Raw genomic sequence first — 12,688 nt, 5'->3', positions numbered from 1 at the left:
CAATTGAGAAATACTAATATGCTATATCATAACAAACCTGCTAGTAATTTTTTATTTTTCTAAGCAAGTTCAAGGGAAAAGGGGGAAGGAGAATTTCATGTCAAAGAGAAACACCATTGTAGCATCCAGTGAGGGAAGTACCCAGCGAAGTAGGCTTGGTGGACACTATAATTAAATATGCAAATGAATCTGGGATTGTGGCGCACTCCATATATAGGGAAAATGTAGTTACCATTCATGTAAATTCATAAAGAGGAAAATGAAAAGACTAGGATTCACCGCATGAGCCGAAAAAGGGTGGTGACGGCTGCGGCACATGCATCACAAGCACACTGGAGCGGCGCGCGGTGAGCATGCGCAAGAATAGGGGTGGCCACCAAAAGCGGAGGAGGCCAGTAATTGTGAAAGGGTGAAAGGGTGGTGTGTGGGCAGTGGGAGGGAGGGAGACAGTAATAAATATAGCTTCCAAGTTGCAGGGAAAAAACGAAAGGGATGAAAAAGGAGGAGGAGGTCGACGAAAATCAGAGAGTAAAGGAGTTGGTTTAGACCTGACCCGACCCATCTATATTTTCTCCTCAAAGCACAACGTAGTTCAGAAAGAAGTGCATGGCAGCATAGATATGTCCATGGATATATATATCATTGCCCATTTTGGGGCTTCATTTATGGAGTACAATGTTTTACAATTACAAAAACTATTTCTTTAAATTCACTCCTTCGCACTACTTTACTAAAGATCATCATAATGGCTAAAACTATTTTTCCTACTTCTCCCTCATGACATAAACAATGCAAAAATTCAAATGACAAAAAACATAACAGAAATTGATCCATGCCAAATACTGCTCCATATGCTCTTTAAGCTCTCCTTTAAGAATGAGAGGATGAGTCAGTTTTCTCTGCCAGGTAGTGCTCCAGCATATCTTCTTCATCATCTGCCACAACAAAGATATATAACTTTGTTATAGGGCTTAGGGTTTAGGGTTTAGGGTTTACCAACATCATTCATATTCTCCACAGAGCTCCAGACTTGGCATACAGAGCTTACCAACATCAGTCATATTCTCCACAAAAAAAAAAAAAAAAGATGGTCTTCAAATAATCAAATTGGAAATTATGGAAAGGGAGAGGGAGAATCACCTTCAAAATCATCATCATCAACATCGATATCTTCCTCATTTTCCTCATCAGATCCTTCAGTAACTGGAACTGCACCTTTCTGCAGAAGAGAAAAAGGTCAGTACAATTATTCATTCATCATAGATTAAGCCAAGTTTTTAAAGGGAGTTCCATAGCTTTTTTTCAGCAATGCTACTGACTCCAGACTCTGAAGAATATAAATTCCATCCACAATGTGAGAGAAGGGGGCGGGGGACAATATAAATTTAAGGCATCTACAATGTGAGAGGGGGATAAGGTCAGATAAGAGTGACATACTGCAGCAGCTCTTCCACTTTCAAACCACTGTCTTCCTGTGAGCTTCTTTTCCTTAGGTGCTGTAAGTGCAGACTCGGGCATTAGCCTGAAAATTGTTGTAGATTTGTTTGCATAGAGAAAAAGTCGTAAGCTAACATATATCCCCTTTATTGGATAAAGGAAGAGAACTACTCGATCCATTTCCATATTGAATGGCATCAATCGCTATAACACAAGCCACAGGACATCAAATGCAAGGTTGGAATGTCCAAGAATATAGTTTCTTGTCATTCTTGAGTTCCTACACATTTGTCCTTTTTCCACATCTCTAAATGTCATTTTTCTATAATGAACAACCTCAAGGAAAATTTATCTAGGAAACACATGAATGAAATCATTCTGTTCTATGCCTCTCATAATGAAAATGCCTGAGGCAGGAAAATGAACCCATATCTCCCAAAAAATCAAAATCAAAATCTACCAAGAGAACTTACTTGGCTCGTTCTAGTGCCAACTCTGCTTCAAACCTTTCTCTCCACACCATAAAAGTATCAATAGTAACTGGTTCTCCATGTGGAATGACTATCTGAAAAAGTAAAAGGGGTGGGGGGGAGAGAGAGAGAACAAAAGTGAGAAGTAGCTCTGAGAAAAAAAAAAATGAAGGCAAACATACCTTAAACAAACACCCAATGCAAAAGAATGAAAATAAAATAAAAACCCCGTAATGCAGCATTGACACAATCGACAACCATGATCTATTTTAATCCCAAAAGAAAAATGTAACATGCAGAAAGGAAAAACATAACTTCTTATATTGATTATGCAGTTGTCTACATGCTTAACGGATAGTGCAAGTACACACAAGGATTTCTTTTTTCATAGACAGAGAAGTCCTAGTAATCCCAGTGTAAATCAATATAAATTCATAACATAACTTATTCAAGCTATTTCTAAACTGTTCATCTAGTGTCAATAAATTGGTCAAGTCCTCTTTGAAGCCTTATAAGTAGAGGGTTCGAACATGGAAAAAGGGAATCAGCTTGCTGATTGGTAACCACAGCCTTGCCAATAACTACTGACCCCTCGTATGAAGATTGCTAGAAGACAGATTTAATCTCAATAGCAGACAATTCAACACAATTAAAAATACAATTATTCCTCTCTCCAAATTGTCATGTTCACCTTCTTAGGCATCACTCATTGAAGTCCAACTGCAGTAAAAACAAAGTACCACAACTCTCGGACTAGAGCAACAGATGATCAACAGGTCTACCACTACATTTAAACATGCATAACATTCATTTTTCTAACATTATCTGCAGTTCAAGTTTTACCTAACACAACAGTCCAAGCGAAATAAGAAACTTTTTCACGGTTTTCACTACACCAGATAATCTTCCAAGGAAAATGGGCCCCACTGCATCCTCTTAATGCCTAAACTGAATCTGGTGATACAAGACAACATACCCAAAGTTTTGCCCTCGACTTATTCCCAACCAGAAGAAAGGCCCCATTCTTAGGGCAGATCAAGTGATCCGATCATACCTAAGCTGGTATTCCCTAATAGCAAGGATTCATTGGAATTCTACAACCTTCTTTACAATCATATCATAGAATTATTTGTCATATACAAACAGACAAGCATCCGTACATAATACTAAATATGAGAAATGTGCAAGCATAAAGTAATATAAGGAGATCAACAGGCAAGATATGCAAATCAATGCAACAAAGTCCTATCAAATTGATTTGGGGCAGCTTCATTAACTCTTTTTCACCAACACAGTAACCTTCTTCACGAAAGTTCTGCTTAAGACCAAGCATATGTTGTTGTTTTCCTCTTTTTTCTCATTTTGATTGGCCTTGATAAGTAATATTTATTACATTATATGGCATTATCATGTTTGACAACCTACACCAAATTCTTTTTGGCCATCCCATCAACTTTGCAGCGCCTTCAACTTGAACCATAGAAAGTCTATTTAGTTTCCTTGTCATAAGTTCTTGTAGCAAACAACTAAGCCATCTGGCCTAGATCTCTCCTCTTGTTTCCTGGAAATGAAAAGGAATAGAAAATGATACCTCCAGGCTCCAAGGCTCAAATTTCTCACTGATGCACAATTTATTCTTTGTTGCCACCTGGTTTCTCAACATTCTCATTAAAATTACACCAGTCTTATTGTCATGTTTGTTATGTATGTAGTCTTTCAATTCTATTAAGCAAGAAGAAACCATTTTGCCAAATTTCCTAAATAGAAATGATATGGGTACTAATTTTTTTACCAAAACATGGGTACCAAAATGATTTGGAGCTTATTCATTGGTATCCATATCATTTCTTTTGAGTAACTATTTTGATCATTTCTAATGAATAAGCTCCACATTATTATGGTACACATCTTTTGGCAAAAGATTTGGTACATCTGGCATTTCTCTTTTCTAAAATATTCTTTTTGGATATTATACACAAACACGCATATCTTGTAACGACCCAGGAAAAAATGCTAGTTACATCTATGCTATGACCCTAAAAGGACTAGTCAATTTGGAACTTCCCTAAAATCACTTATTATAAAGTCAAATTTCACCTAGTAAGCAAGCAATGTGAGACTTAGCACTCATGAGTGTTTTTATAAATCATTCATTCTACGTGAGCTACTCATTTTCCCAATATGAGACCGGGATGTTAAACATGTATAAATGTGTATACATATAGATGTGTATGCACATGATAGGGTGGTTTTGCCAACCACCCTATCATTCCCTCTTTTTTATGCACTGGTAGTTTATAATAACTGCTATGACTACAGTACTCTTTGTTTCTACTTTCTAGTATTGCCCAAATTATTTATGGTAACACCTCATCTTCAGCATAAGCTGTTTCGTTCCTTCTTTTTACACATATTTTTCCAACTCTGTCACTACAAATTCTTTGCTTGGGCTTCACTAAACACCTTTTTATTGTCCACCTGTGAGAACCTATCTTAATACAGAACCACATTGCCGGTGCGCCAGCTGAAAGTTTAACTTAAAAGGCATAATATGACTAGGAAGAATGAACATTCAACATTCTTTGTTTATGTACAAATAACAATATACATTACTTATCTTTAAAAAAAACAATATACGAACTACAAGTACAATATAAAATTTTGCAGTCAATGAGTTGATAAGCTTTTGAGATCTTGCACATGTATTTTGCTAAGGAATGTTCTGAAACAGAAACTACATATACACATAACATATAGGAAACAAATAAAAAAATAAAACAGAGGTGATAAGGAGAAGAAATTAGAATACACCCATACATCTATGGTTGCTGCCACTTCTGCTTCCGCATCCTCAATACTTGTATCTTGACCAAATCGTTCAGAAAGCCACTCTTGAGCTGATGTAACTAGCGTGTAAACCATAGCCATACCAAGAATTTCAGACGCCTGTGGAATGCAAGTAACAGATCAAGATATGCTATGCACAACTGTACAACTTTACATCCCTTTTTGAGTATTTCAACCATCTTAGAGAGAAACATAAATGTTGACCTACTAAGCTAACATTTTCTATTATTAGCTTGCTATAAATTTCAGTTACTATAAAGCCCCTTCAGTCCCCGTGAGAAGATGACATCATGCCATTTCCTATTTTGCAGCTCTCAGGATATCACCAGCACACCTGACATGCAATCTCAATTTATAGGTTCCAACGGGATTGATAGCCCATAAAAATTTACATGGAAATTTCTAAAACAACTGATTTTTTTTTTTCCATTTCAAATGGCTCTTTCATGTTTTTTTTTTTTTTTACTTCCTTTTTTTCCCCATGTGTGGAGTGGGTGGAAGGGGTGGGGTTGAATAGACTATTCAACTGTACTGCATTGCCAGGAAGCTACATTGCGTAAAGAATGCAAACTCACCCACTTGCACCTAAAAAGTGCTGAAAAAGTAAATTGCATACACAAGTACAAAATATCTAAAAGATTACCTCTTGTTGAAGCTTTTCTTTCAGAATTCTAAGATCTTCTGTTTGTATTCCTCGTAAACTGACAAAATGAAAATACCATCACTAGTGAACAGAAACCATGGGTTCATCCCATACAGAACCATATTCATACAGTTATCACTCGTCCTTAATCTAGCTGAACAAGGCAAAATTGATAACAGACAGCTATTCATCTAAAAAACTTTGTATCATCTCAAACTTGCAATACGAACCCAAGCTATATAATCTAAAAGAGAGCCCCTATCATTTCAATGAGCTCCCACAAGGCCCCAGTTATAATTTGCACCATTAGCAGATGGAGTAATCAACAAGTACATGCACACCAAACATTTTGATCCATAACAAATAAGTACAACCATCATTCAAACATAAATGTCCAAAAAAATAAAATGATTTGTGATACTAGTCAAAATAAGTAACATGAAACATCAACACATCAATTTATAACTTTTGAGAGCAGCGTTCTTTGCTGGGTTGGCCACCCTAAGAAAGATCCTCACCATAGATAAGCTAAGGAAGCATCATGTCATTTTGGTTGGTGTTGTATGTGAAAGAGGAGTGGGGAGTCAAATGATCATCTTCTTCTCCACTGTGAGGTTGCTAGTGCCTTATGAAGTGCTATTTTCAGTCATGTTAGGCTAACTTGGGTTATGCCTAAAGTCTTTCTTCTTCAATTATCTTTATCACTGGACAGTTGCTTTAGACTATCTTAATTTGCTTGGTTTTCAATATTTTCTTGACATTTTCTCTCTTTCTAGTTAGGTGTATCTCTTGTGTACTTCTTATATACTTAGGTTGCGCCTTTTGCGCTTTTTAATGATATTTTAATTACTTATAAGAAAAAAATTATTACTTTTTCAAAGCATCAAAGAATTCAAAAAAAATCATTTTCAAATTACATTTTTTCTTTTTGAATTTCAGATATTCTAATTTTATGGTGCACAGGGTGCAATTTAACTCTACTTCGTCTACGCAATAGAGTGAATTCATATGATCTTTTTGTTTATGCAATCAACCGTGGGAAGACCATTAAAAATATTGGCCAAGGAAACCAAGCAGGGGAATGGCAGGTAAACAGAGAAGCAACACAGTAGCATACAAATTATAGGCAAGGTATATGGTCCAGATTACAGATACTAAGGCTAATATGTTGGACAATTCACAGCTTGTCTGCACAACACAGGCATGGCAGTTGGGAAGTCAGCAAAGAGGAATATAGCAGAGAAGTGTATACTGGTAAGTAGTAGAGGTGTGTTCAACAAGTTCAGGGCAAAGCAAGTCAAAGTCAACGTTGGAGTTGAAAAGAGAAATTAAAAAAGAACTTTAAAAAGAAATTAAGAAAAAAGAAAGATGAAATATAAGTTTGTGGATAAATGCTAGAGTATAAGCATGGAGAATGACAGAGAACTCTTTAGCACGGCACTGTCCACCGGAAGAATGTACTTACCTTTTCACATTTAAAAGTGGAGGTTCATCTGGATACTTTTCTGTGTGCGAGAAAATCAAAGCCAGCTGAACTGCAACAGAAGTTTCGAAAAAAGTTTACGATCATAGGAAATCAAAAAATCCTGAACTAGGAAAGCCAGCAAACAAAGCTCCCAAAAGTGTGTATTAGCAGGAAGAACCAAGAAGAAACTTATCAATATAAAAAGAAATGAACAAGAATAACCTGGAGTGGACGATTCATCTGCTTCATCTTCCTGTTGAAAATAAAGCAAAATAACACATAAGGACATTTATTTCCCCAAGAAACTACTTTTAAACCCTTTTCCTGGTGAGTGTGAGTGCGCACGTGTTGGGGTTTGGGGGGTGTACAAAAAAGTAGTCCATACAGCAACTTTCTCAACACTAGCTCTGAACAAAATTCAGGCCTATATCACATAAACAAATTGATTGATATCTGTGGAGTTGAACATATGTATTGATGTCCTACATAGCCATTGATTTTCAAGCCAGTTGAAAAAGCACCACTGCACTATGCATTATCGGTTAGGTCGGGTATGACAGGTAGGTCATAAAACGCATAATTGTTGGCTAATGGACACACACACGCAATAGTGAATGCACACACCACATACTAGTGATGATTAAAGCTCTTTTAGATGCACAAAATACGTGCATATCACTTTTCTTTTATAAGTAATCGAGATATTATTAAAAATGAAAAAGCATAAGGCACCCTAAGTACATAGAAAGTATACAAGAAAAGCCACCTAGCTAGTAGAAGCAAAAAAGAACAAGAAAATCATGATAACTAATTACCAAATGAGAAACAAAAGCAATTGTCAAAAGATATAGGTTGTTGAAAAATAAAGATTTAATCTCCTTCAAAGTCCTATGACGGTCCTTAAAACTTCTGTCATTCATTTCCTTGCATAGACACCACAAAAAGCATGAATGTACCATCTTCCACCCAACAGCACTCTGAGTGCTACTAGCAATCCACCAATAAGCATACAAGTCGACACTCACTCATCTAAGAATAACCCAAGACAGCCCAAAATGACTGGAGAAAACATTCTAAATGGCACAAGCAACCTCACAAAGAAGAAGATGGTCCACGGACTCCCTATTCCTTTTACACACACAATACCTATCAACCACAATGATGTGACGCATCCAGAAAATTGTCTATGATAATGATCTTTCCTAAGGCCGCCGACCAAACAAACAAGGCTGCCCTCAATGGGACCTTAGTCCACCAACCACTCTTCCAAGGAAAACGGAAATCATCATTACAACTCATGATACTGTAGAAGGATTTAACACCAAACAACTCTCTTTCGGATGTGACCCACCACAACTTGTCCTCCCCTTCCCGTCTCATTCTCACTAAATACAAAACCCCGAAAAATAAGGCAAAGACATCCACCTCCCAATTATGAACCGCTCTAGCAAAGCACGTTCCACTAAATAGCACTTCCAAAAAATTCCACGTGAGCCGCAACAGAAGCATCCTTTGCATAAGCAATACCAAATAAAACTGGAAAGGCTTCCTAAGGGCCATATCCCCACACCAAAGATCATACCAAAATATAACCATGGAGCCATCTTCCACCTTAAATCTAGTATGACTCCAAAACTTCTCTCAACCCTTCCCAATATTCTTCTATAACCCACCCCATAAGCCCCACCAGACTCACTAGAACACCACCCTCCCAATGAACTTCCAAATTTAGAGTCAACCACCACTCTCCACCAAGCTTTTCTCTCAAGCCTATAGCACCAAAATCATTTATCTAACAGAGCATGATTGAACCTTAGCAAGTTCCTAACCCCCAACCCTCCCTCAAAGATCGGCGTACAAACCTTAGACTAACTCACTAAATGATATTTGAACTCTTCGCCTAGCCTGCCCCATAAGAAATCACGTTGAAGCTTCTCAAAACAGTTTGAAACACACATAGGGAGAGGAATGAGGGACATTAAGTATGTAGGTCAGTTGGATAGGGTGCTCTTGATAAGGGTAATCCTACCAGCCTAGCCAACTGACATTCTATCTTCTCAATAACATTGTCCTATATATGCTTGGCCTTATGGGCAGCCTCAATGGAAGACCAAAATAATTCATGGACAAAGACGCAACCCCACTACCCAGAATCCCAGCCAATCCAGCCACATTATCAACATTTCCCACAAGAACCAATTTCAACTTCGCTAAGTTCGTCTTTAAGCCCGACATAGCTTCAAAACATAAGATAAAATCCATAAGTATAGTAGATGATTTGGGTCGGCCCCACAGAAAAGCAAAGTATCATAAGCAAACAAAAGATGGGAGATATCAATCCTTGCCCCCACAAAGAAGCCACACAACACACCTCCACTCACTGCAGCTAAAATCATCCTACCCAATGCCTCAATCACCATGACAAACAACAAAGGAGACAGAGGGTCCCCTTGCCTCAAGCCACGATAGCTACTAGAAAAGCTTGTAGGAGAGTTGTTCACCAAAACCGAGAAAGAAAACAAACCGAGGAAATACAGTGAGCTATCCATGAGTACCATTTCCCCCCAAACCCACACATTATCAGCATGTACAACAGAAAATCCCAATTAACATGATCATAAGTTTTTTGTAAGTTTATTATACAAATAATCCCCAGTTCTCTAGATCTCCTACTATCAAGGCATTCATTGGCAATAAGAATAGGATCTAGGATCTGCCTACCTCAAACGAACACATTTTGTGACTTCGAAATAATCTTCCCCAACATCATCTTAAGCCTGTTCGCTAGAATCTTAGCAATAATCTTGTAAATGCTATCCCGAACGAACGCATTTTGTGACTTCGAAATAATCTTCCCCAACACCATCTGAAGCTTGTTCACTAGAATCGTAGCAATAATCTTGTAAATGCTATGCACTAGACTGATCGGGTGAAAATCCATGGGGTCAACAACACCCAGAATCTTTGGAATGAGGGTGAGGAACGTAGCATTAAGGCTTATCTCAAACTTACCACTAGCATGGAAATCACGAAAAACCTTCATGATGTCCTCTTTCGGAACCCAACAAGCTTGGAAGAAGCCATAGAGTAACTGTTAGGGCCCGGCGCCTTATCAACATTCATACCTTTCACAACCTCCCATGCCTCCCTTTCCTCAAATCTCTCTCCAACCAACTAGCCTCAGCCTCATCAATAGGATCAAAGGAAAGACCGTCCATCACAAGCCTCCCACTAAACTTCTCAGTTAACAACTTTTTATAAAATTGGACATTGTGCTTGCTAATCTCTGACCAGTTGGTAGAAATTCTATCATCAATCAACAAGGATTCAATGAAGTTCCTTCTTTAGTTGGAGTTAGCCATTGTGTGAAAAAAAAAAAAAAAAAAAAAACAAAACAAAAAACAAAAAAAAATAGAACACTTGTCACCCTCCTGTAACCACCACACCCTATATGTTTGCCTCCAGCTCACCTCCTCCATGAGAGTAGACCTTTCTAACTTGCAAACAATTTATGCCTTCTTCATTTTCTCCTCAACGCCTCATGCCCTATCTTCTTCAAAGACTTCAAAAACACGCAACTCTTCTAAAATAATCTTCTTCTTTCATTCTACATTGCCAAACACCTCATTGTTCCATCTCTTTAAATCAATTTTCAAGGCCTTGAACTGGCTTGCTAAAATGAAGCTCGGTGAGCCTTGGAAATGATAAGAGTCCCACCACTATTTCACCTTGTCCATAAACCTTCAGACTTTAACCATATATTTTCAAATTTGAAGAAACTACGACCCCTTAGAAAATTGCCATAATCAAGGAAGATTGGGAAATGATTCGAACAAAGCCTAGGGAGCCTCTTCTGGGAAACACTAGGAAATTGGGCTTCCCACACCGGAAAGACAATGAAACTATCAATTATGGACCAAGCCAGAGAATCCCGATTATTCGACCAAGTAAAATTTCCGCCATGTAGTTCTTATGCTCTCCCATTTTAAGATTGTTGTTCAATGCGAAACTTCTCAGAAGTTAAATAACTCAGATAAAACTAATTCTACTATGACTTACCCAATCGTTTTTTTAAGAGCCACGCTAAGAGAATAACAATATATACCTGTGGGGATAGTGTTATTTGGAAGCACCGATTGGAAGTAGCCAAACCACTCTCACCAGAGTGAATTTCTGCCACAAAACGATGCCGCATTACGTGTCAAAATGGCAACACGGAAATATAAGAGCAAAAATTGCGATTAAGGTTCAGATACAAAAAGGGCACCACAAACCTTTGAAATCATCCATAAGTATTGCTTCCAATGCCTCGATTTCCATCTCCTGCTCCTGAGCATAGTCTGTTCACATAATTTGTTTAAGAAAAACAAAAATAACAACCGTAAATTAATCTTAACGCAGTTGGGTCATCTATGAGTTAAAATTCCATGGAATCTAATAGATTTAATACGTTATCAGAAAACCCAGATCATGGTTGTTTATGATGGTAATATAGTTATCAAGCAATAGCAGAGAGAGTGAAGGAAAATTCAATACCAGTCATGGTTGTGAATAACTCTTGATACTTCTATCTGGCTTCTAATTCTACGCAGGAATCCACGAACTGAGAGTGCTTTCTCTTCTTCGAACGACGGCCACCCCCACTATCACTGCGCTTTAGCTTTAAGGGGGGCTTATTTCTGTATGCCAAAAAAGAAAATTCGATTTTTTGGAGGTTTTTCTTCTTCTTTTTTTTCTTTTTTTTTTTTTCAGAGCAAATACAAACGAAAGAAAATAGATGCTAAAGGGGATCCTAAATAACTAATTTTTTTTAGGAGTCAATTATTTGTAAATTAATTAGTCTTAAATCTATTTTAAAGTATTTTTGGTATTTCTAGAAGAATAATACTATAAACTACATTTTTATTTATAATGTCAGCTTCACAATCAAAAGACTTTTAAAAATTGTGTTCCCATGTAAAAATAACTTTAAAATGCAATTCCACGTGAAATTAACAGTTAAAAACACGATTTTGGTTTCCAAATAGTAGCTTAATCGATTGGGAACCATGCCTCATGAAGCAAAAGTCACTAGTCCTAATTCTCCTCCCCCTTGTGCAGACATATAAAAAAAAACGATTTTAGTCCAAATGAACATGATTTTTAGATAATTTTAGGGGGAATTATCATTATTGGTCCTCGCCTTATACTAAATTAGTCCATGTGGTTTCAAAACTATCATAAATGTCTCTAAGATCTTTACAAGAATCACAACAGCTTCTCTATAATCTCTTCCCTTCCTTATTGCTCCCTATCCATTATTTTAACTTAAAATATTTTTTTCTCAACTTTTTGTTTTTTATTGGAGACTGTGTTAGAATTTATGTTGTAACAAAATGTGAGAGTATGTAGAGAACTTATATTTTGTAAATAAATAATATTGTAATGGTATATGGAAAAATAAGGAAAGTTATTGTGTGGCGTATTTGGATATGGAAGTAAAAGTAATTTTGTTCCCTAAATTTAGTGAAAATTAAAATGAAGTTGTTGTGAATGCTTTCAAACTATCCAAATTGGTCCCTACACTCAATGGCTTGAGACATTGACATTGCTCCTCATCATAACCAATCAAATACTGACACGTGACATAATACAACATCAAACAGTCCAAATCGTTTAAAAGTGACAAGTTATTGTCATGTTAGCATTTTTTGGCCACGTCATTTAGAAAAAGTGGCCACATCAACCCCTTGTCAACTTCATAATCACAATGTTACATTACAAGATGATTTAATTAGACAATAATGACTATATGTTAGATTTTTTATTCTTCACAAAGTGCAAAGT

The 12,688-nt window shown here is 37.0% G+C and overlaps 1 protein-coding gene across 1 annotated transcript; it reads right to left on the bottom strand.

Annotated features, from left to right (window-relative positions):
- Positions 1 to 591: 591 nt before the first annotated feature.
- LOC132187023 (Ubiquitin-conjugating enzyme family protein) lies at positions 592 to 11,565 on the bottom strand. The gene is made up of 11 exons (XM_059601174.2): positions 11,399 to 11,565; positions 11,137 to 11,202; positions 10,968 to 11,035; positions 7,085 to 7,115; positions 6,863 to 6,932; positions 5,398 to 5,455; positions 4,725 to 4,853; positions 1,911 to 2,002; positions 1,438 to 1,522; positions 1,141 to 1,219; positions 592 to 935 (listed from the first exon to the last, which is right to left on the bottom strand). Exons 1-11 carry the CDS (start codon positions 11,403 to 11,405, stop codon positions 871 to 873), a joined length of 750 nt encoding a protein of 249 aa, XP_059457157.1. The 5' UTR covers positions 11,406 to 11,565; the 3' UTR covers positions 592 to 870.
- Positions 11,566 to 12,688: the final 1,123 nt, after the last annotated feature.

Source organism: Corylus avellana, chromosome 6 (assembly GCF_965113065.1).
Source record: "Corylus avellana chromosome 6, dhCorAvel1.hap1.2, whole genome shotgun sequence".
Taxonomy (NCBI): domain Eukaryota; kingdom Viridiplantae; phylum Streptophyta; class Magnoliopsida; order Fagales; family Betulaceae; genus Corylus; species Corylus avellana.
This window is presented reverse-complemented; position numbering and strand designations above follow the sequence as displayed.